Source organism: Miscanthus floridulus, chromosome 18 (assembly GCF_019320115.1).
Source record: "Miscanthus floridulus cultivar M001 chromosome 18, ASM1932011v1, whole genome shotgun sequence".
Taxonomy (NCBI): Eukaryota; Viridiplantae; Streptophyta; class Magnoliopsida; order Poales; family Poaceae; genus Miscanthus; species Miscanthus floridulus.
Window position 1 is genome coordinate 106,659,421 of NC_089597.1, and position 25,330 is coordinate 106,684,750.

Below are 25,330 nucleotides of genomic sequence, written 5' to 3' on the forward strand. Positions count from 1 at the left end.
CCTGGAATATTCTGCCGCTAGCCTCTTGTTCGTGGGGCAGTCCTGCCACTCCGTTTCCAAGTAATGGGCTTCCATGAGCAGTCAGCCCACTGTAGCTTGGTCTTCGGCCCAAAGGCCTGGGTCCCCGGCGCTGGCCTTCATCTCCCACGGCGGGTCTCCGCCGGGCGGTCGGAGACGTTCTCTGCGGGTCTCCGCCCGGCCGCGCGGGGGCCATGGTTCTCGCCGCCGGCCTCCGCGTTCAGGGGCGCGCCATTGCCTTGGAGAGTCCCCGCCAGTCCGGGCGGAGGCATCACCCGCAGGTCTCCGCCCGGCCGCTGGCCTCCGCCCTTAGGGGCGCGCCATCGCCTTGGAGAGTCCCCACTGGTCCGGGCGGAGGCATCACCCGCAGGTCTCCGCCCGGCCGCTGGCCTTCGCCCTCAGGGGCGCGTCGTCGCCTTGGAGAGTCCCCGCTGGTCCGGGCGGAGACATCATCCGTAGGTCTCCGCCCGGCCGCGTAGGGGCCATGCTGGCGCGCTTGCGTGGACCATGAGCGCCCATGCTTGAGTACCTACGCACACTTAGGTAAGATCGTTTGTTTGATTAGTTTAGAGATAAGGCTGCCTCCGCCCGTAATACCGAAGACGCCCGCCTGAGCGGTCGGCGGGATGCGTGCCTGGCCTTGGCGGAGTCCACGATGACCCCTCGAGCATGGTCGGGAAATTTCCTAGTCAGCGCTCGGTCTCCACCCCAAGACGCTCGAAGATGCCTTGGCAACACCCCGCTGCCAGGGGCCTTCATCACCCGCCAAAGCCATGTTACAACAGTTCCCCCCTTTTGAGACCCTGGTTCGCCGGAGCGTGCCGTGAGCTCAAAACGCCTTAGCCAAAGGCATCCGCGGGGGCGGAGGCCGCCTTCGGTGTCTTCGAGCGAGGCCCCGCTACTTCCCCCCTGGCCCGCTCTGGCGTAGCCGTTGGTCTTGTCGAGAGTAGCCGTTGGGCGGCAAATGTAGCCGTTGCCCTACGTCGCGGCCGTTTCCGCTGTGTCAGTGTCCGTTGCGTTCCCCACGATTTTTTCGGAGGTGACCGTTGTGCAGCGGGCGAATCTTCCGGAGATGACCGTTGTGTGGCGGGAGTCAGACCGCCTACCTGCTGCCTATATAAGGGTGCTTTTGGTGGTGGGGTCCCCCCACACACCACTCACTCGCTTTCATTGCGTTTGAGAAAATGCTCTCTGCCCTCTTCGATTTCGCATCTTGCTGCCCTTGCTCGTTCTGTCTTTCTGTTCACGTCTCGCGCTTAGGTTGTAGTCGTGGTGGCTTTCCTTTCTGCCTCCGCCCAAACTCGCTGGCCCGCCTTCTCTGGACCCTACCGCCACCTTCTCGGCATTAGGGCCGTCGGCTGGGGTGCACGCTTTGAGGAGTGCATGCTTGCCTCCGCCTCCGTGTTGGAGTTGGAAAAACTGGTGGAGGAGGATTTGGGGAGCGTCTCTGCGTCTATCGGAGACCTAGTCGCTGCGGACTCCGGAGACATGGCGATAAAATCTTGGGACTTCGGCCCATCCTCTATTACTGAGGAGGCAATCACAGAGATGCTGAAGGAGTCATGTTTTCCTTTTTCCAGGGTGAAGATCCCTCTGCCGGGTCAGACTGTTCTGGAGCCAGAGGAAGGATACGCGGTGGTCTTTCGGGACTTCTTCACCTACGGCCTCTGGTTTCCTTACATTCCCTTCCTTCGCTGGGTGTTGGAGACCTTCAATGTTCAGCTCCATCATCTGACTCCCACTGCTTTCCTGACACTTAGCAAATTTTGCTGGGCGTGCATCTCTTACGGTGCCGAGCCGGATGTGGACACCTTTTGCATGTACTATGAACTGCAGAAGCAGCCGAAGAAGAAGAAGGAGGTGCGAGATGGCAAGGAGGTGGAAGTGACCTATCAGTACGGTAGTTGCACTTTCATGTCTAAGAGGAACCAAGGCGTGGACCGCCTGGAGATCTCTTTTTGCCAAAAGGGCAAGTGGGACCGCGGCTGGCTCGAGCAATGGTTCTATGTGAAGACTTATGGGGTCCACAGCACAACCGAGGATGGCGAGGAAGTCTCGGAGTATCCATTGACTTCTCGGATGGAGGAGATGGCTCCACACACGCACGTGGATCCGCCGGAGGAGGTGTCTCCGACGCGGGAGGCCTATGATCAGGCTTTTGCAGCAGCGTGCCGCTACTCTGGTGGTTGCGATCTAGTGGAGGAGATCATGGCCTCCAACTACTGGCCCTTGGGCAAAAACAACCCAGCTTTTCAGCTGGAATAGGTCAAGGTTCTCGTTTTTAGGCCGGAGGCCGGGATTCCGTTCCCCCGCTTCGGTCGGTCTTTGGGGGAGGGGGTGACGGAGGACGGTTTCATCTCCAAAGTCAAGGAGGCCACCATAGGATTGGTTGGCAAGATTTCCGAGTGTGAGTACATGTCTCGGATGGTCATGGCAGGCACCATGCCATGGCTCAATCGAGTTTTTTAGGAGGTCGGTATCGTATACCAGGAGCGCGAGGTTCCTGCTGAGGTCCTAGCCTCGATTGAAAAGAAGAAGAAGAAGGCCTACGCAAAGAATGTTACAGCGGAGGCCGAGTCCAAAAAGAGGAAGGGCGCCGCCGTATCTCGGGCGCGTGTGAAAAAGAAAAAGAAAAGCGGAGCCCCACTGATCGCGCCGGCCTTGTCTTCCGCTGGCAGTGCGGGCACTGCCTCCGCCGGCAGCGAAGACGTTGAGAGCTCCTCCGCCCCGTCAGCGGACGCTCGAGTTGCGAGCGGAGGGGATTGCGGCTCTCTCGTAGCTCCGGTGTACCCAACGAGTGGGGCAGTGAGCGGTGCCGGGCGTCCGGAGACCGGCGTTGTCCTGGCGCGCTACGAGCGTCGGTGAACGGCCGGAGGATAGCGCCGCCGAGCCTATGCCCGACGTTCTTGGCGGGCTGTGCTCAAGCTCTGAAGAGGACACAGAGGCCATCCTATGGCGTGTTCCTTCGCCCTCTGCCACTGTCGCGCTTTCGCCCGTACCTGCGGCTGACGTAGGGCGGCTGGAGGCCGCTCTTGCTGAGGAGGCCCCGGCGGCTCGGACTTCTTCGAGCCCTCCGCCCACCGGGTCGCTGGCTAGGGAAGTCCGCCCCTTTGGGCCTTCACCACATGATACGGTGGAGACTTCTGCTCAGAGGGCGCGGCAAGCTGCTCTACCTGAGCTCTTTATGAGTAAGCTTGTTTGGTGCACATCCTTATGTTTATTGTCTTCGCCCAGTTCGTTCCTTTGCATGTTGTGCTAAGTGCCAATACTATGCACCTGCTGCTTTGTAGGTGATGTCATGGCTGGACTTCTCACCCCAGAGGAGCGAGTAGCCGCCGCTGGTGCTAGGTTCGGTCCAGGGCAACCGGGGCTGACGGCGCCGGGTCCGAATAAGTAAAAATGTTTTCATTTTGATCATCATCTGGTTTGTTTGTGATCTGCCCTCCGACCTAAGCTGCTGTTGTGTTTTTTTACGTAGGCTCCTCCGACACTTCTATCTCAGGTTGGGAGGAGTGTTATCTTGCCGTTCTTGGAGACGTCGGAGGTGGTCTTTGGCTGTTGGTGCGTTTAACATGAGATTTGCTTTTCTCACCTCATCGTTTCTTGTTTGTTTGTTCTTCTTTGAACAGATCGCTTCAAACAGCGTCTGAGGGATATGGATTTCTTCCAGCTTCTTTGCGTTCACCTGGAACACCAGAGCCTGGTGCGCCTCCGGTGGTTTTGCCCCTTTCGTTGTTTTATTATTTTTTGTGTACGCTCGTTTCTAGACTTGTTCTTGATTCCGCTGTTGATCGCTTTGGGTTTTTTTGTCTTAGGGGTATCACACGGGCGTTGTTATGGAAGAATGCTGCACCCGTGAGGTCTCTGATCATGACGCCGTGATCGAAGCGCTCAAGGTGGAAATCGAGCGCCTGGAAGGTGAAAAAGGGGGTCTATCGGACTCTCTCACAGCTCTCCGCCTGTCTCTGACAGAGAAGGAGCGAGAAAAGGATGGCTTGAGGGTCGATCTTGCTAAGGCCCGGGAGGCGGAGGTTTTGTCCGCCGAGCAGGCTCGTAGGGCGAATGAGCTAGCCGAGGGTCTCCGGCGAGAGCTTGCCTCCGAGAAGGAGTCCGCGGCAGCGGTGAGGGAGCAACTTTCTCTGACATCGAGGCATTCGGACTCGGTCAAAGGAGTCCTTGCTGCGACCGTTGGTCACTACCAGGCCACCGTCGCTGAGCTTGGAGGCGAGACCTCCGCTCCTCTGGAAGAAGACAGCGTGTACGCCCTTGCTTCCTGGCTAAAGCGTCATCTTGCGAAGCTCCCTGGTCTGATCAACGGTTGCACGGACTACGGGGCACTAGCGGGAGTGGCGAACTATGCCAAACTTTTGGCACACGGCAGGTGTATGCACACCGAAAGTATTCTGGAGGGGGCGCTGCCTGGTCCGGAGGAGCTCGGTGAGACCTTTCTTGGTTTGCGAAAAACCTTGAGAAATTTCATCGGGCACTTTTGGGCTTCATTTGGGAGATCTGCTGCCCGGAAACTGGCAGAGGACAAGAGGGCGAAGGTACTTACAATTTTTGTAGTCGCCCTTTTTCTCCTTTTTTCGTTGCTTTTGCACCTGACATTCTAGCCTACGTTGCAGGATGCGTAGAAAGGTCTTGCGGGCAGGCCTCCGTCAGTTCCGTGCTCGGTGACTGCGGTTGGTGCCTCTGCCACTGGTGGCGCTCCAGGGGGATCTACGATCGGCGGAGTCGGTGGTCGGAGGCCGCAGGCGCCGTGCCCGCCCACCGTTGATGCGAGCTCCGCTCTAGGGACTTCCACCACGGCTGATGCGCCAGAGGTCTGGGCTCTTTGTAGCATTTAGCTGTTCTAGCATGTACCTCGCAGTCCAACTGGGCTTTTGTGAATAAAGTTTATTTTGTTCTGAATGGTTTTGTGCAAAATTTTAACCTTACGCAGGTTCCGAATCGGGAGCCTGAGCAAGACGTTGCTCCTTTGACTCTCTACAACAACGGTATTTATGTGAGCGGAGAGCTTTGGGAGTATTGGCGTTCGGCCTTCCCCCGCAGCATTGCGCACGACGTATTTGAGTCTGTTAGGTTTGACATAGACGACGAGCGCGTGGGGTTTACTCGCGCGCTCGCTTGGCGCGGACCTCCGCCACAGTAGTTAGGATTTTATTTCAAGTTGGTGTCCTGTAAGAATGTTTCTCGACGCTTTATGGAATGCAAGACAGGTTCACTTTCTTGATTGTTTGTGCGGTGGTTTGAGCCCGTCGTGGTAGTTTACATATCTTGTCTAGTCCCGAGCTCGCGCACCGTTGTCCTTTGCTTGGGCGATCGAGCGCGATACAGAGGTGGTGGCCAGGACCTTCGCCCCATTTTTTCTCATTCTCTGTGTTTGCTTGATGGCCGGGGCAGAAGTCTCTGCAGCTTTTCGACCGGTGGAGGCGTACTTGAAGTCCGCCTGGCGAGGTTTGCCGATTCGTTGTTTGATCCGGCTGGGGGTTTGGCGCAGCTTGTGTAGACGGCGGAGACTCTAGATATTTCTTTAGCTGGGTGTTTTAGCTGTCTGGAGGCGTGGGTCTCCGACGCCGCACACCCATGGGACAAGGTTGATCTTTGGAGATGGCAGGTTAGGTCTCCGGCGTCAGGGGGATGTTACGAGTTTTCGTGCGATATCCCCCTGCTCCCGTAGGCCTTTGCTGTTCATCACCGTGCCGTGGGCCCTCTCTCTTTTCCCACTGTCTCCGACTGTCTATCATTGCCTCCGATTTTATGAGTTTTCGTACAATATCTACGGCCGATTTGGATATCTAAGGAGACCCCTGCCTCCATGGCTATTGCTTTTGCTTTTGCCTGCACTATGCCTTGCTCCCCCCTTGCGCTCTTGCGCCTTATGCTGACTAAGTTTCTCAAGGGCACGGGGGGAATCCATTTTTATAATGGGGGGGCTTTCGGGCGTTAGCATTTTTGTACGTTGTTAGGTGGAACGTATCTTGGCTTTAATGGCCTGTATGTTGCCTGAATTAATCGTTCTTCTTGAGATCTTTGAATTAAAGAGGCCTGGCGCCGCAGTGGTGGCAGTGTTTTGTCAGGCACTTTCTGTTTTTCCTATTTTGGATAGCGGAGACCTTTTTCCTAGTTCTAGCGCCATAATTTTGTTTCCCCTGATGCTAGGGTTTTTTTTAAGGTCGGAGGCCTGTTCCACCGAGGTTGTTGCCTTGATGCCTGACTCCGGTCAGGTCTTTGTCAATGGTCGGAGGTCTTTTTGGCCGAAGATTTTTGCCTTGATGCCTGACTTTGGTCAGGTCTTTGTCAAGGGTCGGAGGCCTTTTTGGCCAAGGATTTTTGCCTTGATGCCTGACTTTGGTCAGGTCTTTGTCAAGGGTCGGAGGCCTTTTTGGCCAAGGATTTTTGCCTTGATGCCTGACTTTGGTCAGGTCTTTGTCAAGGGTCGGAGGCCTTTTTGGCCAAGGTTTTTTGCCTTGATGCCTGACTTTGGTCAGGTCTTTGTCAAGGGTCGGAGGCCTTTTTGGCCATAGAGGTCATTTCAAATTACCCTTGCCTATGGCTGGCGCTTTGAAAGGACCTGTTTTTTTTTGTTTACCGAATATTGCGGTGCTAGAGCTGGCCGCTTTCAGTTTTGGGTTCTTTGTGGCGTTCTTTTGGGAAATTACCTCTTTATACTTGTAGATGATTTTTACATTGAGCCTACCTCATTAAAAACCTCACCTCCGTTTGGAGTTCCCCTATGAGGAAAAGAGTGCAGGCTCTTTTACATTTTGTTTTGAATGAAGTAAAAAAATAAGGTAATTGCATGTAGGGGCCTCCGCTTATATTTTTACGGAGGTTGCCCTTTGGTACATTGCCTAGATGTAGTATCTGCAAAGGCTGTCGATATTCCATGTGTGGGTTGTCGTGACACCTTCGCTGTCGGTCAAGTGGAAAGAACCAGGTCGGCCTGCTGCCGTTGCTGTGTATGGGCCTTCCCATTTCGGTTGCAACTTAACGACAAGTTGTGCGTTTGGTTTTCTCCTGAGTATGAGGTCTCCATGTTTTATGTCTTTCCGTACCACCTGAGAGTCTCTCCACTTCTTGGTTTGTGACTGATATTTTGCAATGTTGTCGACTGCTTCCAGTCTGGTGGCTTCTATTGTTTCTTTTGCATATTCTTCATCTTGCAACATCAGCTGACTTGTTGTGCGGAGGCTTTCGTGCTTTATTTCTTCTGGCATCATGGCCTCTTCTCTATAAAGCAGTTTGAATGGTGTGAATCCTGTTGTTCTTGAGACGGATGTATTGTGTGACCAAATAACTCTAGGTAATTCATCTATCCATCTTCCTTTGCGTAGGCCCAGTAGTGTCTTTGATATTACTGAAAAGACTATTCTGTTTGCTCTTTCCACTGCTCCATTGGACTCTGGGTGGTATACCGAGGCGAAGGCTAATTTTGTCCCTATGCTTTTGCAGAATTCTTTGAAGTTCTCTGAATCGAATTATTTTCCATTGTCTACTGTCAAGATCCTTGGTACACCGAATCTGCAAATGATGTTCTGCCAGAAGAACTTTCTGATAGTTTCTGAGGTTATCTTCGCCAGCGGCTTTGCCTCTATCCATCTTGTGAAATATTCCACTACCACTACTGTGAATCTATTTCCTCCTTGGGATGGAGGTAATGGGCCGACCAGGTCCATCCCCCATCTTTGCAGCGGCCATATCAGAGGTATAAGCTGGGTCTCCGACGATGGTTTTGACTGTCCTAGAGAGAAAGTTTGGCATGCTTTGCATGTTCTGACTGTCTGCTCTGTGTCTTGTATGTGTGTTGGCCAATAGAAGCCTTGCCTTATTGCCTTTGCTGATAAAGCTCTGGAGCCAATGTGCGACCCGCAAATTCCTGAGTGTATTTCTTGAAGCAATTCTATGCCTTCGCTCTATGATATGCATTTGAGGAGAGGCTGGACTACTCCTTTCTTGTACAGTATGCCATTTACGATTGTGTAATTTCTTGCCCTGGCCTGTATTCTTGCTGTTTTTGCTTCATCTTCTTCGGTTGTTTTGCCCTCTAGGAATTCTGTTATCACCATTCTCCAATCTTCATTTTGTAGGTGTAGTATGGGTTTTGGTGCCTTGGATGTCTCCGCAGTTGCCGGAGCCTTCAAGATCTGGTAATAAGTGTTTGGAGGCAGTGGCAGGTTGTTTGCCACAGCCTTTGCCAATTCATCTGCCTCTGCGTTTTCTGATCTTGGGATGTGCTTGAGGGTGAAACCCTCGAATCTCCGCTCCAAATTTCTAATAATGGATAGGTATTTGATGAGTTCTGGCTCTCTTGCTGTGTATTCTTTCTCTACTTGGCCAGTGACCACTTGAGAATCTATTTTGACTGTCAATGTTTTTGCCCCTAGGGCCTTTGCTTTGCTCAGCGCTAGGATCAGGCCTTCGTATTCTGCTATGTTGTTTGTTGATTTGAACTCTAGCCTTGCTGCATATTTTAGTCTGACGCCAGAAGGTGCCGTTAGGACAGCGGAGGCTCCTGCTCCGGCTTGGCCCTAGGCTCCATCCGTGAATGCTATCCAGCCTTGAGCTATTGGTTGCGTCTTGGGCTCTGTCGGAGGTGTCCAATCTGCTACAAAATTAGCTAATGCTTGTGATTTGATTGCTGTTCTGGGGACATATGAGATTCCAAACTGTGATAGCTCTGTAGCCCATTTGCCTATTCTGCCGGAGGCTTCTTTGTTTCTGAGCAAGTCTTGTAGTGGCAGAGATGTTGGAACTAAGATTTCGTGGGCTTGGAAGTAATGCTTTAGTTTTCTTGATGCCATCAGTACTGCGTAGGCAACTTTTTCTACCTCTGTATAGTTTAGCTTGGCTCCAGACAGTGCTTCTGAGATGAAATAAACTAGTTTTTGAGTTTTGCCTGATTCTTTTTCCAGCTCGTGGACTAAAACTACGCTGACTGCATGGTCGGAGGCCGCCACATACAGCAATAGGTGGCTGTCCGATTCTGGGACGGAGACCATTAGTGAGTTTGCTAGATACTCTTTCAAGTCATGAAATGCCTCCGACTGCTTGGGCCCCCATTCGAAGTTGTCTCCGCCCCTTAGGGCTTAGAAGAAGGGTAGGCTGCATTCTGCTGATTTTGAGATGAATCTGTTGAGCGCTGCTATTCTTCCCGTTAGCTTTTGTACTTCCTTCTTGTTTTTAGGCTTTGCCATTGCCGTTATTGCTCTGGTTTTGTCCGGGTTCGCTTTGATGCCTTCGCTGCTTATGATATAACCGAGCATCTTCCCTTTTGTAACTCCGAATATACATTTCTCTGGGTTGAGGCGGAGGCCAGCTGTCCTGAGGTTGGCGAAGGTCTCCTGTAAGTCGGAGACATGATCATCCTTGTTCTTGCTCATGACCACTATGTCGTCGACATAGGCTATGATGTTTCTATCTAGCTGTGATCCCAAAACCTCCTTTGTCATTCTGGCGAAGGTTGCTCCGGCGTTCTTTAGTCCCTCCGGCATTCTGGTGTAGCAGTATGTCCCGAATGGGGTGGTGAAACTTGTCTTGTCTTCATCTTCTTTTTTCATCTAGATTTGGTGATACCCAGAGAAACAGTCGAGGAGGGAGAACCTCTGGCATCTGGCTGCCTTGTCGACGGAGGCATCAATTCTTGGCAATGGGAAATGGTCTTTCTTGCAAGCTTTATTTAGATCTATGAAATCTATGCACATTCTCATTTTGCTATTTTTCTTTGGTACCAAGACTACGTTTGCAAGCCATTCTGAATACTTGACTTCCCTGATCACTTTTGCATCTAGCAGTCTTTACACCTCCGCCTTTGCTGCCAGGATTCTATCCTCCGACATTTTTCTCTATTTTTGCTTTCTTGGTCTCATGTTTTCGTTGATATCCAGTTCATGCTGTATGATGTCCCTGCTGACTCCCTGGAGGTCGGAGGCTGACCAGGCGAAGATGTCCTTGTTTTTTACTAGGGTTGCCATGAGCTCTTCCTCTTCCGCCTTGCACAATTTTGAGCTGATTGTTACTTTTTTGTCCAGTAACTCTTTTTCTAGAGGGATCAGCTTTGTCTCTTCTTGACCTGCCATATCTGTTTCTCCTTTGGGCATGTCCGGAGGCTCTAGTTCTTTGTTCACCGACTCGACTGCATTGATGTTTCTTTGGGCTCTGTAGATAGCTTTCTCTATGTTTCTTGCTTCTTTCTGGCTGCCTCGAACTGTGATAATACCATGGAGTGCTGGTATTTTCATGCACAGGTAGGCCATATGCAGTGCTGCGTTGAATTTGGTTATAAATCCTCTGCCCAAGATGGCATTGTATGGGTAATACAGATCGACGACGTCGAAGGTTATGTACCCGGTTCTGGCATTCGCTTGGGTTCCGAACGACACTGGGAGTGAGATTTTTCCTAATGCTTGTATCTGCTTGCCTCCGAATCCTATTAAAAGGGATTTGGAGGGTTGTAGTTGATTTCTGCTGAGCTTCATTTGGTCGAATGTATTTGCGAAGATGATATCTGCTGAGCTGCCTGTGTCGACCAGTATTCTGCTTATCTCCCATGCTGCTATGTTTGTCTTGATCACCATTGCGTCTGCATGAGGGTAGCTCTCTAGCTGGAGATCTTCTTCTGTGAAGGTGATTGGGACTCTGGACCAATCTATGTGTTTCGCCGGGCCTTGGACTGCTACATTGTTTACCAGGCGGAGGTGATCTTTTTTCTGCTTTTTCGTTTGAAACTCCATCGATGATCCTCCGGCGATTGGCAATATCATGCCTATTGTTGGCAGTGCTCCATGAGGGTTGACTTGGTTTTCTGGGTTTGGCTCGTTTTTTGGTATTACGGGTTGGTTGTGTGGTGGTGGCGGAGGCAGTTGCTGCATGTGGTGCTGTGGCTACGGAGGCTCGGACCTTATTCGGTTTTGCTCCGGTGGGTTTGTTTCAAGGTAGGTTATATGGGGAGATTTTGGGTTTATGTAGGTCAGGCTTGCCTCCGACCTGTAATTGCCCGCCGGAGGCTGCTGCGAGGGTGATGACCGCCATGCTGGTAGGAAGTTTGGGTAATAGGCAGAGACCAGTGTGGAGGGATGTATTTGGGTTGCGTTTAGCACTAGGTACATTGGGCAGTACTGCTGGTGGCCGGTTGTGTATGTGGTGTTGACCTCTCTTGCGCTCTGCTGTGTCGGAGGTTGTGCAGTCTGCTTGTTCTTCATCCTTTCTTGTGTTTCTTTTGTCTCCGGACAATCTTTGGTGCTGTGCCCTGCATTTTCGCCATGAAAGACGCAATATGGCTTGCGTTGTTTCTGGCTTTGGTTTCTGTTCTAGTTTTTGCCTTGGTAACCTTGCTGACCTTGGTTCCTTGTCTGGGTCTCCGGCCATGTTGGCGCTGGCTGTTGCCCTTGCTCGTGTTGGGGTTGACCCTCGATACTGAGCACTTCCCCATGGCCTGGCTTCTGATTTGATACATTCTAGTTCGTACAGGTTTTCTGGAAATTTTTTCTGCTGTTTTGTTGTCTGTTTTGACCTTGCTCCTCCAGCCTCTTGCGTAGGTCATTGTCTGATCTGCAGTACTTCTCAAACTCGTCATACAACTGCTGAATGGAAGTTGGTTTCTCTCTTGCTAAGTGTGCTGCGAACGGCCCAATTCAGAGGCCTTTGATCGCTGCTTCAATGGCGATCTCGTCTGGGACATCTGGTGCCTTCGCCTTTAGTTGCACGAATTTCCAGAAGTAGTCATGTAGTGTTTCTCCCTGCATTTGCTTGCACTAAAATAGATCTGTGGAAGTCAGCGACTGTGCTGTTAGCCCTTTGAAGTTTGCCAATATCTTGTCCTGAAGGTTCTCCCAAGAATAGACTGTGCTTGGTTTGAGCATAGAATACCAAGCCAGCGCATCGCCTTCGGCTGCAATGACAAATGACTTTGCCAAGACGGCATCGTCTCCACCGGCGGAGGCTACTGCTGCCTCGTAACTCATAATGAACTGATGGGGGTCAGTCTTTCCGTTGAACTTGGGTAGTGTGATTGGCTTGTACGATGTTGGCCATGGCGACTATTGTATGCCTTCAGATAGTGGGGACTTGGGATCGATAGGCCTCCGTATCACCTGAGATGGCATTGTCGGCTGGCTGATCACTGGCGTAGAACCTTGAAGCATGGCTGCAGTTGGTGTTGCTGCGGAGGCTGGGATTACGGAGGTTGATGCTGGTACTGCATGTTGCATACTTAGCATCTCAGCATGTAGGACTGCCAACTGCTGCCTTATTTCTGCTGCTTGTGCTGACGCTTGAATAGCTTGCTGATTACCTGCGAATGCTGCTGCCATTCTGTCCCTCTCTTGTTGCGCTCTTTGCAACTGTGCTTGCAGCTGTTGCAGTTCTTGCTAGGGTGGTGTGGCTGAGTTTGGTTGGGCCTCCGGATCTTGAATCTCTTGGTCTTGGGGTTCCGGTGGTTGACCCTGGGCGTCTGCTCTGGTGTCATCCTCCGCTGGCGAGGTTGCGTAGGCGCTACGAATGTTGCGCCTAGGCCTTCCTCGCTGACCTGTGGTCGTTGCTGCTCTGGTGGTGGTCTTTCTTTTCCCTGCCATCGTTGGTTTGCCTTGGCTCAACCACGGTGGGCGCCAATATTGAAACTAGTGGTTTCAACCTACGTGGCGGAGACCGAGGCCTCCGTCCGTCTGACGATCGGCCTCAGGCGGAGGCTCGGGATACGAACGATAGGGGGGATAGTGGTGAGTAAGGGAATGATGCGGAAAACTAAGGTTTCATTAACTCGTTTACCAATCAACCTCCATGGTTACAAGTGTCCCCTATTTATAGGACTCGACTACCACACAACAGAATTTATTACAATACCCCTCAACTGCTACAGTACATTCCTGGAATATTCTGCCGCTAGCCTCTTGTTCGCGGGGCAGTCCTGCCACTCCGTTTCTAAGTAATGGGCTTCCATGAGCAGTCGGCCCACTGTAGCTTGGTCTTCGGCCCAAAGGCCTGGGTCCCCAGCGCTGGCCTTCATCTCCCACGGCGGGTCTCCGCCGGGCGGTCGGAGACGTTCTCTGCGGGTCTCCGCCCGGCCGCGCAGGGGGCATGGTTCTCGCCGTCGGCCTCCGCGTTCAGGGGCGCGCTGTTGCCTTGGAGAGTCCCCAATGGTCCGGGCGGAGGCATCACCCGCAGGTCTCCGCCCGGCCGCTGGCCTCCGCCCTCAGGGGCGCACCGTTGCCTTGGAGAGTCCCCGCCGATCCGAGCGGAGACATCATCCGTAGGTCTCCGCCCGGCCACGCAGGGGCCATGCTGGCGCGCTTGCGCGGACCGTGAGCGCCCGCGCTTGAGTACCTGCGCACACTTAGGCAAGATCGTTTGTTTGATTAGTTTAGAGATAAGGCTGCCTCCGCCCGTAATACCGGAGACGCCCGCCTGAGCGGTCGGCGGGATGCGTGCCTGGCCTTGGCGGAGTCCGCGATGACCCCTCGAGCATGGTCGGAAAATTTCCTAGTCAGCGCCCGGTCTCCACCCCGAGACGCTCGAAGACGCCTTGGCGACACCCCGCTGCCAGGGGCCTTCGCCACCCGCCAAAGCCATGTTACAACACTTAATTTGAGGAACAACAAGGAAAAATAAGTTTTAAAAATATTTTGTTAAATATGAATATGAACTAAAAATTTCTCCTAAATTTAAGCTAAATAAAAATTATATATGAACTAAGAAAACAAAATGCATTACAAATTGTCATAGGTACATAAAAATGATAAATAATTTTTTGATAAGAGATACAAATGCCTTTAATGATAGAATCTGAGGGGCAAGTCTGTTCACATTAAAAAAAAGATCCAAATAGAATATATCCAAAAAGAGTCACCCGCAGCGAAGCGCGGACACCCGTGGCTAGTTAAGTGATGGCTATCCGTGCACTGGACTGGCCATGTGGTGGGGGACGGAGGACGGTGGCCATGCATGGCGCTGGCGCTGGCGCAATAAGGCCCTCCATTGCTAAAGTGCTCCCTGGAAAGGAGAGAGAAAAAGTAAGCATCGCTCCTACCACTGTGAGGGTGCTGCCAACTCTTGAGTGACGCCAGGAAAAGCTAGAGCGGTGAAAGTACTTGCGCCGATTCCAACTTCTTTAAATATTATAAAGTTACTGTAAAGTAGTTGGCAGTTGAGCCTTCAAGAGGGCAACAGTCACAAGACAATGAATATTTTATTGAAGTTGTGGGTTCTATGTACAAAGTGGCACCGGTTCTATTTTTTTTACACACTACAGCTCTCCTTGCCTGATGTTTAATTTGCTGCAGCCGGACCCACATTTTTTCTGACCTCACTGCCACATAGTGGACGGTCTAAAGGAGCGAGGGTGCAGCTGGGTGGGTGGATCGATGACTGGATGAGGGGAGGAGTAAAGAGGGTTACTGCAGATGAGATGGATGGATGAGGGGAGGAGTAAAGAGGGTTGCTGCAGATGGAGATTGATGGAGAAGAAGGGCACTGCTACACGTTAGCTTTATAGAGACTTTTTGGTAGGACGGCTTACAGAGGCTCCGAAGCCGCTCCTAGAAATTATTTTCTACGTAGTGTTTATATAGCCGTGACCGCAGTGCAGTGAAGCCTTGGGGTAGGACTGTAGGAGCTGAGCACTGCGCTGATCAGAGCTAGCATTAAGTGATGGCTATCTGTGCACTGGACTGGCCATGTGGTGGGGGACGGAGGACGGTGGCCATGCATGGCGCTGGCGCTGGCGCTGGCGCAATAAAGGAGCGAGGGTGCAGCTGGCTGGGTGGATGGATGGCTGGATGAGGGGAGGAGTAAAGAGGGTTACTGCAGATGGAGATGGATGGATGAGGGGAGGAGTAAAGAGGGTTACTGCATATGGAGATGGATGGATGAGAAGAAGGGCACTGCTACACGCTAGCTTTTGAATTAAAACCATCACGGGTTCGCCGCCATTGGCGTGTTCGGCCGTCGGCGACTCGTGCATGTGCGTGCACACATCCGTTCCCCGAAGCGATGGACGGAGGGATCGTAGGTGCCCCCGCTTTCCATTCCACCGCATTTCGTGATCATTTTTCTTTTCGTTAATAAAAAACAAAGGATAGCAGAAGAATGTTCACCTCGATTTGCACTGTCAGGAGGACTGTCTCCGTGTACACGAGCGAGGGAATTTTAAATGCAAATCGATTTTCAGACTGCGTACACAGTTGCGTGTTTTTTTTTGTTCCAGCGCCACCAGATGGTATACTAAATAAAACGGAAATAAAATACATTTCTGGTGCCCATGTGGTTATTTATTAAAATACATTTCTTGTGCACATGTGGTTATTGCTGGTCGATCCTGGGTCTTTTGCGTTGGCGCATTTCCGTTTTATTTAGTATACCATCTGGTGGTGCTAGAACCAAAAAAAAAACACGCAACTGTGTACGCAGTCTGAAAATCGATTTGCATTTAAAATTCCCTCGCTCGTGTACACGGAGACAGTCCTCCTGACAGTGCAAATCGAGGTGAACATTCTTCTGCTATCCTTTGTTTTTTATTAATGAAAAGAAAAACGATCACGAAATGCGGTGGAATGGAAAGCGGGGCACCTACGATCCCTCCGTCCATCGCTTCGGGGAACGGATGTGTGCACGCACATGCACGAGTCGCCGACGGCCGAACACGCCAATGGCGGCGAACCCGTGATGGTTTTAATTCAAAAGCTAGCGTGTAGCAGTGCCCTTCTTCTCCATCGATCTCCATCTGCAGTAACCCTCTTTACTCCTCTCCTCATCCATCCATCTCTATCTGCAGTAACCCTCTTTACTCCTCCCCTCATCCAGTCATCCATCCACCCACCCAGCTGCACCTCGCTCCTTTATTGCGCCAGCACCAGCGCCATGCATGGCCACCGTCCTCCGTCCCCCACCACATGGCCAGTCCAGTGCACAGATAGCCATCACTTAATGCTAGCTCTGATCAGCTCAGTGCTCAGCTCCTACAGTCCTACCCCGAAGCTTCACTGCACTGCGGTCACGGCTATATAAACACTACGTAGAAAATAATTTCTAGGGCGGCTCCAGAGGCTATGTAAGCCGCCCTACCCAAAAGTCTCTACAAAGCGAACGTGTAGCAGTGCCCTTCTTCTCCATCTGCAGTAACCCTCTTTACTCCTCCCCTCATCCAGTCATCCATCCACCCACCCAGCTGCACCCTCGCTCCTTTACTGCGTCAGCGCCAGCGCCATGCATGGCCACCGTCCTCCATCCCCCCACCACATGGCCAGTCCTGTGCGTCTTGTTCGTTTGGACTTATTTAGCTTATAAGCTATGACTAAAAATACTATCGGCTGATTTGGTGTGAGAGAAAAATACTGTTTGTTGGCTGATAAGTCATGGCTTATAAGCCGAATACGACCAAACGAACAGGCTGATAGTGTGAAATGCTCAGCGCCAGAGTGCGTGGCGCCGAGGTCGACGTCAAGATCTGTGGCGCCGAGGTACCGGCCACGTCAACACCACCTAAGATGTCATGCGGTGCTCGGCCAGACACCTCAGAGCCAAGATTTATGGCGTCGAGACGTGTTACCTCGACGCCATGAGTCCTGGCGTCGACCCCCAGGGTTCAAAGATGAGTTTACGTCTCTCGGGAGGCTAAACGTAAATTTTCTAAAAAAAAATAGCTAAATTATAAAAAATTAGGTCCCGCCGACGCCTCCACCTCCGCCCAGCCTCTTAGGCCATGTGCCGCACCAACGGATCCACATTGCCTAGGCTGTGATCTCGCCGGCCCTAGGCCACCACCGCCAAATCCGCTCCCCCAGGCTGTGCACCTGCCAGCCTTAGTCGCGTGCTCACTGGCCCCGGTTAGGGCCATGCACAGCTCACAGGCCTTGGCCCCTACTCGCCCCAAGCCACACGCCCTGGAGGAAGACGACCTGAGTGCCGTTTGTTTGGGATGAGCGCATTCGATCGTTTTTGTGAACTAGCTCGTCCTAGAATCTCAAGGAATATTTCGCAGTTTGGATACTTTTATTTTGGAAAAATTGGAATCTACTTAATGGATTAGACTATTTGCCTTAGAATTTGATATTCCACGAATTTCCTAAGTTCACGTATAAGTCTATCTTAAATTCGTAGGCTGGGATATGGAAATTGATTTTATAGATTACCATACTGTGTTTCTACTTTGCAACTTATAACACACTTTTTAACTCGTTTGCCTACCGTAGAAATGCAACATATAAGTACCTCCATTTTATGGCTAACAATAGTATACAAATATATTCAGTATACAACTATATTAGCATAATTAATTTATGCCTAAACTATAATTATTAGAATAAATTGAATTCTAACTTTTCAAGGATCCAAACAGGGCCTAATAGACACTAGGAAAACTTCTGTTTTCATATTTCACGCTCAAACTTTCGTAGTTGTCACGCATTCCTTTTTTTCTTTCCTATTTGACACTCCGGTCACTTTAGAGCTCCAATGGTGTTAAGGGCATGTTTGAATCCTATAGTATAAAGTTTAGTTGGCTAAAGTTAAGGACTAAAACTTTTGACGACTTTATCTGACATGTGTGGTCTAAAGTTTTTGTGAGGTTGGTTAAACTTTAGACATCACTTTATACCTCTTGTTTGAAGCCTTAATAAGAATTAAAGTAATCTAAAGTTCAATGGCTAAACTTTAGACCAGAGAATCCAAACCGGGCCTTAGTCTTAGACAAAAATACCGTTTTACCCATATAGTTTATTTCTAGTCATGTTGTTCCCCTTTGCTGGTTATTGCTGTTTTTTAAACTAAAACTAGAAAGTCACATGTCTCATCAAGAGATACAACTTTCGTATAAAAAATATCATTTATCCGACACCGTATAAGAAAAATATGCTTTTTGTTCTAAGGAACAAGTAGTTGTGGTAAGCGTTTAATATGCTGCTAAAAATTTATATTATTTTTGAGCATCTTAATAACTTCAAATGAAAACCGAAAACTAGAAAGTTGTATATCTCATCAAGAGCTACAATTTTCATATAAAAAGTATCTTTACATGATGCTATACAAGAAAGATACTATTTTTCTGAGGCTACGACATACGTGATTAATATGTTGCTGAAACTTAATATTATTTTTTAAGCATCCGAATGATCCCAAATGAAAAAAAAACTTAAAACTAAAAAGTTGTAGATCTCATTAAAAGCTAAAAGTTTATATAATTTTTTAAGGTAGAGCACTATAGTCTTTTTGCTCAAGGGCATTTTAGACTTTTTCCATTGACTCACAAGGAGAGTTAACGGTGCTGGCTAACAGAGTTGACGAAAGTGTCAAATAGGAAAGAAAAAAATGAAATATGTGATAAATAGGAAAGATTTCAGGTCTGGATGTCAAATAGAAAAACAAAAGCGTTTAATTTTCTAGTGTCCAATAAGAGATTTTCTCTTTTTGTACTACTCCTACCTGTTTATGGCCCTATCTTAAGATTATACTACATCGTCGATATTGTGCTTACCCTAATATAGCCTTTGCAGTTGTGCTTAGGTGGTGTTTGGTTGCCCCTCCTAAATTTTAGTCGCTGTCCCATCGAATGTTTGGACACGTGCAATGAGTATTAAATATAGACTAATTACGAAACTAATTGCATAGTTTGCGACTAATTTGCGAGACGAATCTTTTAAGCCTAATTAGTTCATAATTTAATAATGTGGTGCTACAATAAACATGTGATAATTACGGATTAATTAGGCTTAAAAAATTCGTCTCGTGGAGTACTGACGGATTATGTAATTTGTTTTTTATTAGTATCCGAACACCTCATGTAACATCCTCCCGACACACCTCCTTTTTAGTCACCGGATCCAAATACCCGCTTATTTTATGCCCTTTTGCCGGGACTCCATGCAAATAAAGAAAAGAAGTTTAAGAAAAAATAAAAAAGAAAAGAGAAATTGTGCAAAGAACCCATGAGTTTGTGCACACTTGAAAACTTGAACACCTTTCAATTGTCAGTTTCATACTAACAATTTTCACTTTTTTGTTACTTCCGAGTACTTTTTATATTAGTATCTCCTATTTTTACATCGTTTAATTTTCCCTCATGGATGGTCCGCATTTTATTCCGATGACTTTATAAAAATTCTCGTCACTACAAATAATCATTTAAATGAAGAGGTGGTTTTTGAAAAACGCAACTTACATAAGGTTTTGAATGCAAGTCTTCCTAACCCGAAACTTTTTTTCTCTGAGCAGAGGATATACAAAGGGAGTCCTGGATGCTCTTCGTTTCCTCACACTGCAGCATCTAGCATCCAATCTCTCACCTGCACTGCACCCTCGGGCTCCCAAGTCAGGATCTCGCTGATAGTGGTCGCTGCTGTCACCAAGCACTCACCGTCACCGGCGCTAGCGCTCTGGCCGCTGCCTTCTCCCGCGGGCTCTTGCATTGGCTTCCGCCGCCGTTGCTTCTGAGCTGAGCCTGTGCTTCCACCGCTCTGTGCTCCTGCCATTTTTCAACCCCGGCCCAACGAAGCTTTGCGTAGGCTTCGCTTCGGTTTGCACTCCAACAACAGTATATCATAACATTCAGTCGATCTCTCCAGCATACGGTGCGAATCACATCTCTCTGTCCCCTCGCGTTCTCGTTTCGTTCGGTTTGCACTCCATAGAAAACTGCAGTGTCAAAATGATTACAACTGGAATTCCCGTTTCTGATAACAAAACCTCTAAAAATATGTTAATCTGGTTGTTTGTTGCAGGAGCGGAAAGAAAAGCACGCACTGTCAAAGCGCGAGCAAAGCAACGAGTTTTCGTTTCTGAAAACAAAACCTCCTAATATGTTCGACCTTGTTGTATAAACCAACAATCGCAGAAGTTGCTTCCGTGGGATTGAAAAATTCCAATCGTCGTGCTCATCTAGCAGCTGCAGGTGCGGTCAGAGCCCCCGTCGACGTGCCGTACCATGCGTCACATTTAGTAGGCTGGCTTCCTGCTCCTGCAGCATCAGCTGCAGGTGTGCCCCTCGCCGCCCTTTCACATCCAGCCAGCCGCCTGACTCCAGGCGCGGCGGACGGCTAGACCTCAGTCAGACCGCGCGTCGCCTCTCCTTCTCTTCTCCCAGTGGTAAGGTTCTAGCGTACACGGCGCTTGTCGCCTCCCTCCGGCCTCATGTTCGTTCCTTCACACGTTTTCTGGTTTCGAACAGCCTGTTACTTTCCCATCTGACAACGATGGTTGCGGTCGGGGAGTTGCTCGCTGCTGCCGCGCTGAAGACGTTTTTAGGCAAGCTGGGTAGCCTCGCCTTCAACGCCATCTGGAACGAGATTGCTTTGCAGATGAATTTCAGTAAAGATTTTGAGAGCATCAAGGACATGCTGCCCTTTATCCAATCTTTCCTCGAGGACGCGGAGAGGCAGTCGTCAAGCAAGATGAGCGTCCGTCACACGCTTAAGAAGCTCAAGGCTGCGGCCTATGACTTGGAGGATATGCTGGTTCTCTTCGAGTCCTGGACAACGGCCCACGAAGGCCAAGGCCTCCGCAAAACTAAAAAGGTGAGTTGCCTACTTCAAAGCTAAACTGCAGTAGCTTATGATGAACTCGTTTCTGACCCATGCCATTTATTGTCAACAGGGGTTAGTTGCATGCTTTAAAAGGCTGAACATGCCTCATAAAATTAAAACAATGAGAGAATCGATAGACGAGATCTTAGATCTTCAGAACAAGTTCAATTTTATACAAGGCCCTAGCACGGATGATGAAGAAGTCAATTCGGAAACCACATCGTTTAACACTGAGAAAACCGTTGGGAGGATCAATGAGAAAGAAAGCATTATCAGTTTGCTTTTAACAGATGGAGAACCACCCATCGTTCCTATTTATGGTATTGGAGGAGTAGGTAAAACTACCCTTGCACAATTGGTCTACAATGATTATAGGTCCAAGTATTTTTTTGAGGTTCAAGCATGGGTCTATGTGTCGGTAAAATTTGATTTGATTTCCATTGCTAAATCTATTATCTCCCAGTCCCAGCTGGATAACCCAAGTGGCTCTAACAATGATGGTTCTGATTTAGAGTCTGTCCTAAAGAATCTGAGCGCTATTATCAGCAATAAGCGGTTACTTCTTGTTCTGGATGACCTTTGGGAAGAAGACCAATTTAAGTTGGAAGACATAAACAAACTGTTGCTTGGTAGCCAAAAAGGCAGCAAGATTTTAGTAACTACACGTAATGAAAAGATTGCTAGGCATTTGAATAGAAGTTCGGCAACAAATTTAGATGTTCTGTCCAATAATTACTGTTGGGAGCTGTTCCGAGCAAAAGCACTTCCACATGGATCGGTGGATGAAGATATGGAAAATATAGGAAGAGCCATAGTTGAGAAATGCAAAGGAATACCACTAGCAGTAAAATCTCTAGGATACATTTGCTCGAACAATGATCTTGATCAATGGAAAGCTATACGGGATAGTGATATCTGGGCAGAAGATAAGAAAGTGCTACCATCACTGAAGCTTAGTTATCAATACATGTCTTATCAGCTCAAGCTCTGTTTTGCATATTGCGCTGTTTTTTCCAAAGGCAGCCATATAGAGAAGAGCAGCTTGATTCAGCAGTGGATTGCACTTGGATTTGTTCAGCACACTTCAGGCCAATCGTCCACAGCGCAACGAGATGGAAAAAAATACTTTGAGGAGCTTCTTGAGATGTCATTTCTTCAGGATGTAGCTGGAATGTCTCCAACTGTAAGTCTTTCCTTCTTTTTACTGCATATTTTATTTGAGATCAAAATTCTTTTATATAATTTCATCTAGCTCCAATACCATAAAAATCTAACCCACGGTTATTTGTGTCGGTTTGCCTAGAACTAAGACATATACTCCCTCAAAATTTGATGATTTAGAATAAAAAATGTTCCAAAAAACTTGATGTTTTAGCTCGACACTAGATTGGGACTTAGGAGATTGTGACATGCACTGCATGCCTCCATTCTTTTTAATTAGTGGATTATTCATTAATTGGCGTGGATCACCTTCAATAAATAGGGGTACATGGGTAGTTTTCATTAAGCACTTACTAATATGTCCTAAAAACCTAAAAATAAAGTATTTTGGGATGGAGAGAGTAATATTATGAGCCAATTTTGCAAGAACCAATATAAATATCCAATGAATCACTTACGTTGATAATAGGGCTATTAGTGTCGGTTTAGATTTTAGAACCATATCTAATGGTGGAACTTTTTGTTTGATATGTTTTTGTCAGCAACATAGATTGCATGGAGCAGTAGATTAATTATAGGAGTATACATGATACACGTACATATAGGCATGGATAGGGACAGCTTATGGAAATAGAACCATCCTTTGATATCCATGTCGTGTACAACTTATTTTTGAAACGAATGAGGCAGGAGAGCTGCCGATTATAATAAAAAGAAGATGAGCCCAAAGTAGGCACAACGATACAACAGCGACAACAAACTCAACAAAAAAGGGCACTCAACTCCAAGAAGTTCCCACGCCGCACCCCCACAAACTAAGAGTAGAGCCGACAAGTAGCCCTCACCACAAGCGCCATTGTTACCAACGATGTCTCAAGCCAACCAGTCGCTGCCATGCAGAACTAGCCACCGCAGTCCATTGCAAGCCATGTAGATACCACTACTCCCCCACCATGCCGTCGTCGTCTTCAGGTCACGCACACATGATCATCAATCTCCCAACCACGGTCGTGCGTTGGCAGAAGTTAGAAGAGAAGCCCACCGCACCACACCGAAGAGGCCACCGCCATATAGGACCCCTCGCCGAAGTACCGCTGTTGCACCTTACACTCCAAAGGACCGAAATACCGCACCGGATCCTAGACCTCCAAGGCAACTCAAACGCGTGGGGGCCTCACCACATCCACCACCGCACACCACTCCTCGGACACCACTCCTCAGACACCACCTTAGAGCGCACGGGGGCCTCGCCACTCCCGCTGCTGGACTCTCCAAGGATCCGGGCTTACTTCGCTGTCGAGGGTGACTTGGTACCACCAAGCCGCTCCATTAACTTCACCTTCGTCTCGCCGCCACCGGAATCTCAGCTGCACCACGTGCATGGACACAAAGCTTCCAGAGACAAAGCTCACCACCTTGGCCTTCTCCTCACCTGGTTGGATTGGGACATCGACACGAGCCTCAACGGAAAAAAACTCCGCTCGGTCGGATTGGGTCATCGACACGAGCCTCAATGGAAAAAACTCCACTCGATCGGATTGGGTCATCGACATGAGCCTCCAGTTTGCTGCCATCGCCGCGCCACGTTGCCCACTCGCTGCCACCATACGATCACCTCCGCGGCCCCCTTGTGCCTTCCTCATGCCGCACCGAGCCACAACCTCTTGGCCTTCAAGAAGCAGCCAGGTTCATCCAGCCACGCCACCATGGCGCCACTGGCGCCCCTGCTTGGCTATTGCCAGCCACACCACCACGACGTCACTGACACTCATCCAAGCAAGCCGCTGTCGGCCAAGCCACCAGCGCATAGCCGACGTACCTCTACAGCTGCCCGGAGTGGGAAAACACCATGACAACGCCTCCAAGGAGGAAAACGGCACCCGAAGGCATCGCCGTCGTCTTGCCGGCAGATCCGACATGGCTTTCACCGGTGCTTGCCCACATCTAGCACAAACAAAGCAGGGAGCCTTGAAGTTGTGCCGCCCTGCCCTCCACCGCTGCCCCACGCCACATCAGCCGCATCACCGCCCGCACCGGCGAGCTTCGGCCGGATCCGCATGGGCGGCAGCAGCTGCAGCCGCGGGATGGCCGGATCCAGAGGAAGGGAAGCCAGAGCCGCCTCTAGATGGCCAGGTAGCGCGCGCCCACCAGATCCTCCCTAGCCAGGCGGCCACCTCGTTGACCCGTCGCTCGCCTCTCCACGCGATCAACTGTTGCAACACGACTCCTGCCGGAGCTCCACACAGATCCGCCCCTGGGAGTGCCGGATCCTGCCGCCGGGATGCCTAATCCACGTCGGGGCTGCCGCCGTCGATGAGCCTGGCGATGCTCTAGCAGCCGCAGTAGACCACAGCTTGGGAAGAAGCCTCGCCGCTGCCATCCTTGAGCCCGCACGAGCTTCCGGTGGCGCGCTCTGGCAGCGGCGAGAAAGAGGAGGCCGGGGGAGGTATTGGCGGCGCCGAGCGGTACGGTGGTTCTGCCCATGTCACCCCAAGAGGGACGATGCGGGGGATGAGCGAACTCGGGGACACGAATGAATTACTCATCGTGTACAACTTAATCTATAGGTGGCATCGGACTTGAGTCCAAGGCAACACGACCATACTAGGCTGGCCAACTGTGCTATAGCCGTGTGACCCATGCTTAGGTCCATACACGCGAACATGCGTCTAACACGCGCCCGCAGTTAGATCCTGGATGGATCAAACATTCAAACTGGACTTAAACTCCAGGGACACAACAGAAGGCGGCCTTGACGAAGATGTGAGCGGACTGTGAATAAGTAACGAACATAAACTTCACGTACATCACCAAGAGCAACACGTTAATGAACAAAGTGGAGATCGATTTTCACATGCTATGGTGTTGATGTACATTGTTACAATACACTTGCTTGAGTTGCATGGTACCGTCCTCTAATATCCATGCGGTGTACAACTTAATCTACAAGTGTGCTAGACATGGAGTCCAACGCAACACGGCCATACAGCTGGCCAGCTGTGCTAGCTATAGCCGCACGGCCCAAGCCTAGGCCCACACACACATACATATGTCTAACACAAGCCCATAGTTAGATCTAGATCAAACATTCAAACTGGACTAGAACTCCATGGATAGAAACATATGGGCATGTTAAGTCTTGGGATCAAGGGTTCCCGACCGACCTCTTCAGGATCGCCCAGGGGCTCGGGGGCTATACCCATCGGGTACGATCGCGCGCAACCTCAGACCAAGCACTTAGGATGAGCCTGAGCATGTCACCGCCTCTGCTAGGGGCTTAGGGGCTCGCTCGAGCCTCAGGCTCTCGATCGATGAGAAGCCCGAGCCCAGTCCTTGGCTCCTACCTGGCCTACGATGCCAGCCAAGGCCCGGGCATAAGAAGATATGCCCCGAGCCACCAAGGCTCGGGGTCCCCAGCGCTGCCCCTTGGGCATGGCTCTGTCAACCGCGCCCCCGACAGGGTCATGCTCGGGGCTTGACACAAGAAGACAAGTCCCTCCATGGCCTCCAGGGGCTCGGGGGCTTCCGGGCCCGCGCGTCAGCCCCTGGAGCCGGCCTCCTTCACCACCAAGAAGACTCCAGAAGACACACCTGGGGGAGATCAGTCCAAGCCGACACAGCCTGACACTCAACATGTCAGGATA

General features: G+C 50.1%; 1 protein-coding gene across 1 annotated transcript in view; it reads left to right on the top strand.

Annotated features, from left to right (window-relative positions):
* The first annotated feature begins 16,448 nt into the window (after positions 1-16,448).
* Positions 16,449-25,330, top strand: part of LOC136520379 (uncharacterized) — a 50,341-nt gene continuing 41,459 nt past the window's right edge. Inside the window, exons 1-5 of the mRNA XM_066513880.1 lie at positions 16,449-16,469; positions 19,219-19,574; positions 19,725-20,088; positions 20,171-20,516; positions 20,596-21,708. Of these exons, the coding sequence (XP_066369977.1) occupies positions 20,196-20,516; positions 20,596-21,708 (1,434 nt within the window). The 5' untranslated portion in view covers positions 16,449-16,469; positions 19,219-19,574; positions 19,725-20,088; positions 20,171-20,195. The remainder of the gene's footprint in view (positions 16,470-19,218; positions 19,575-19,724; positions 20,089-20,170; positions 20,517-20,595; positions 21,709-25,330) is intronic.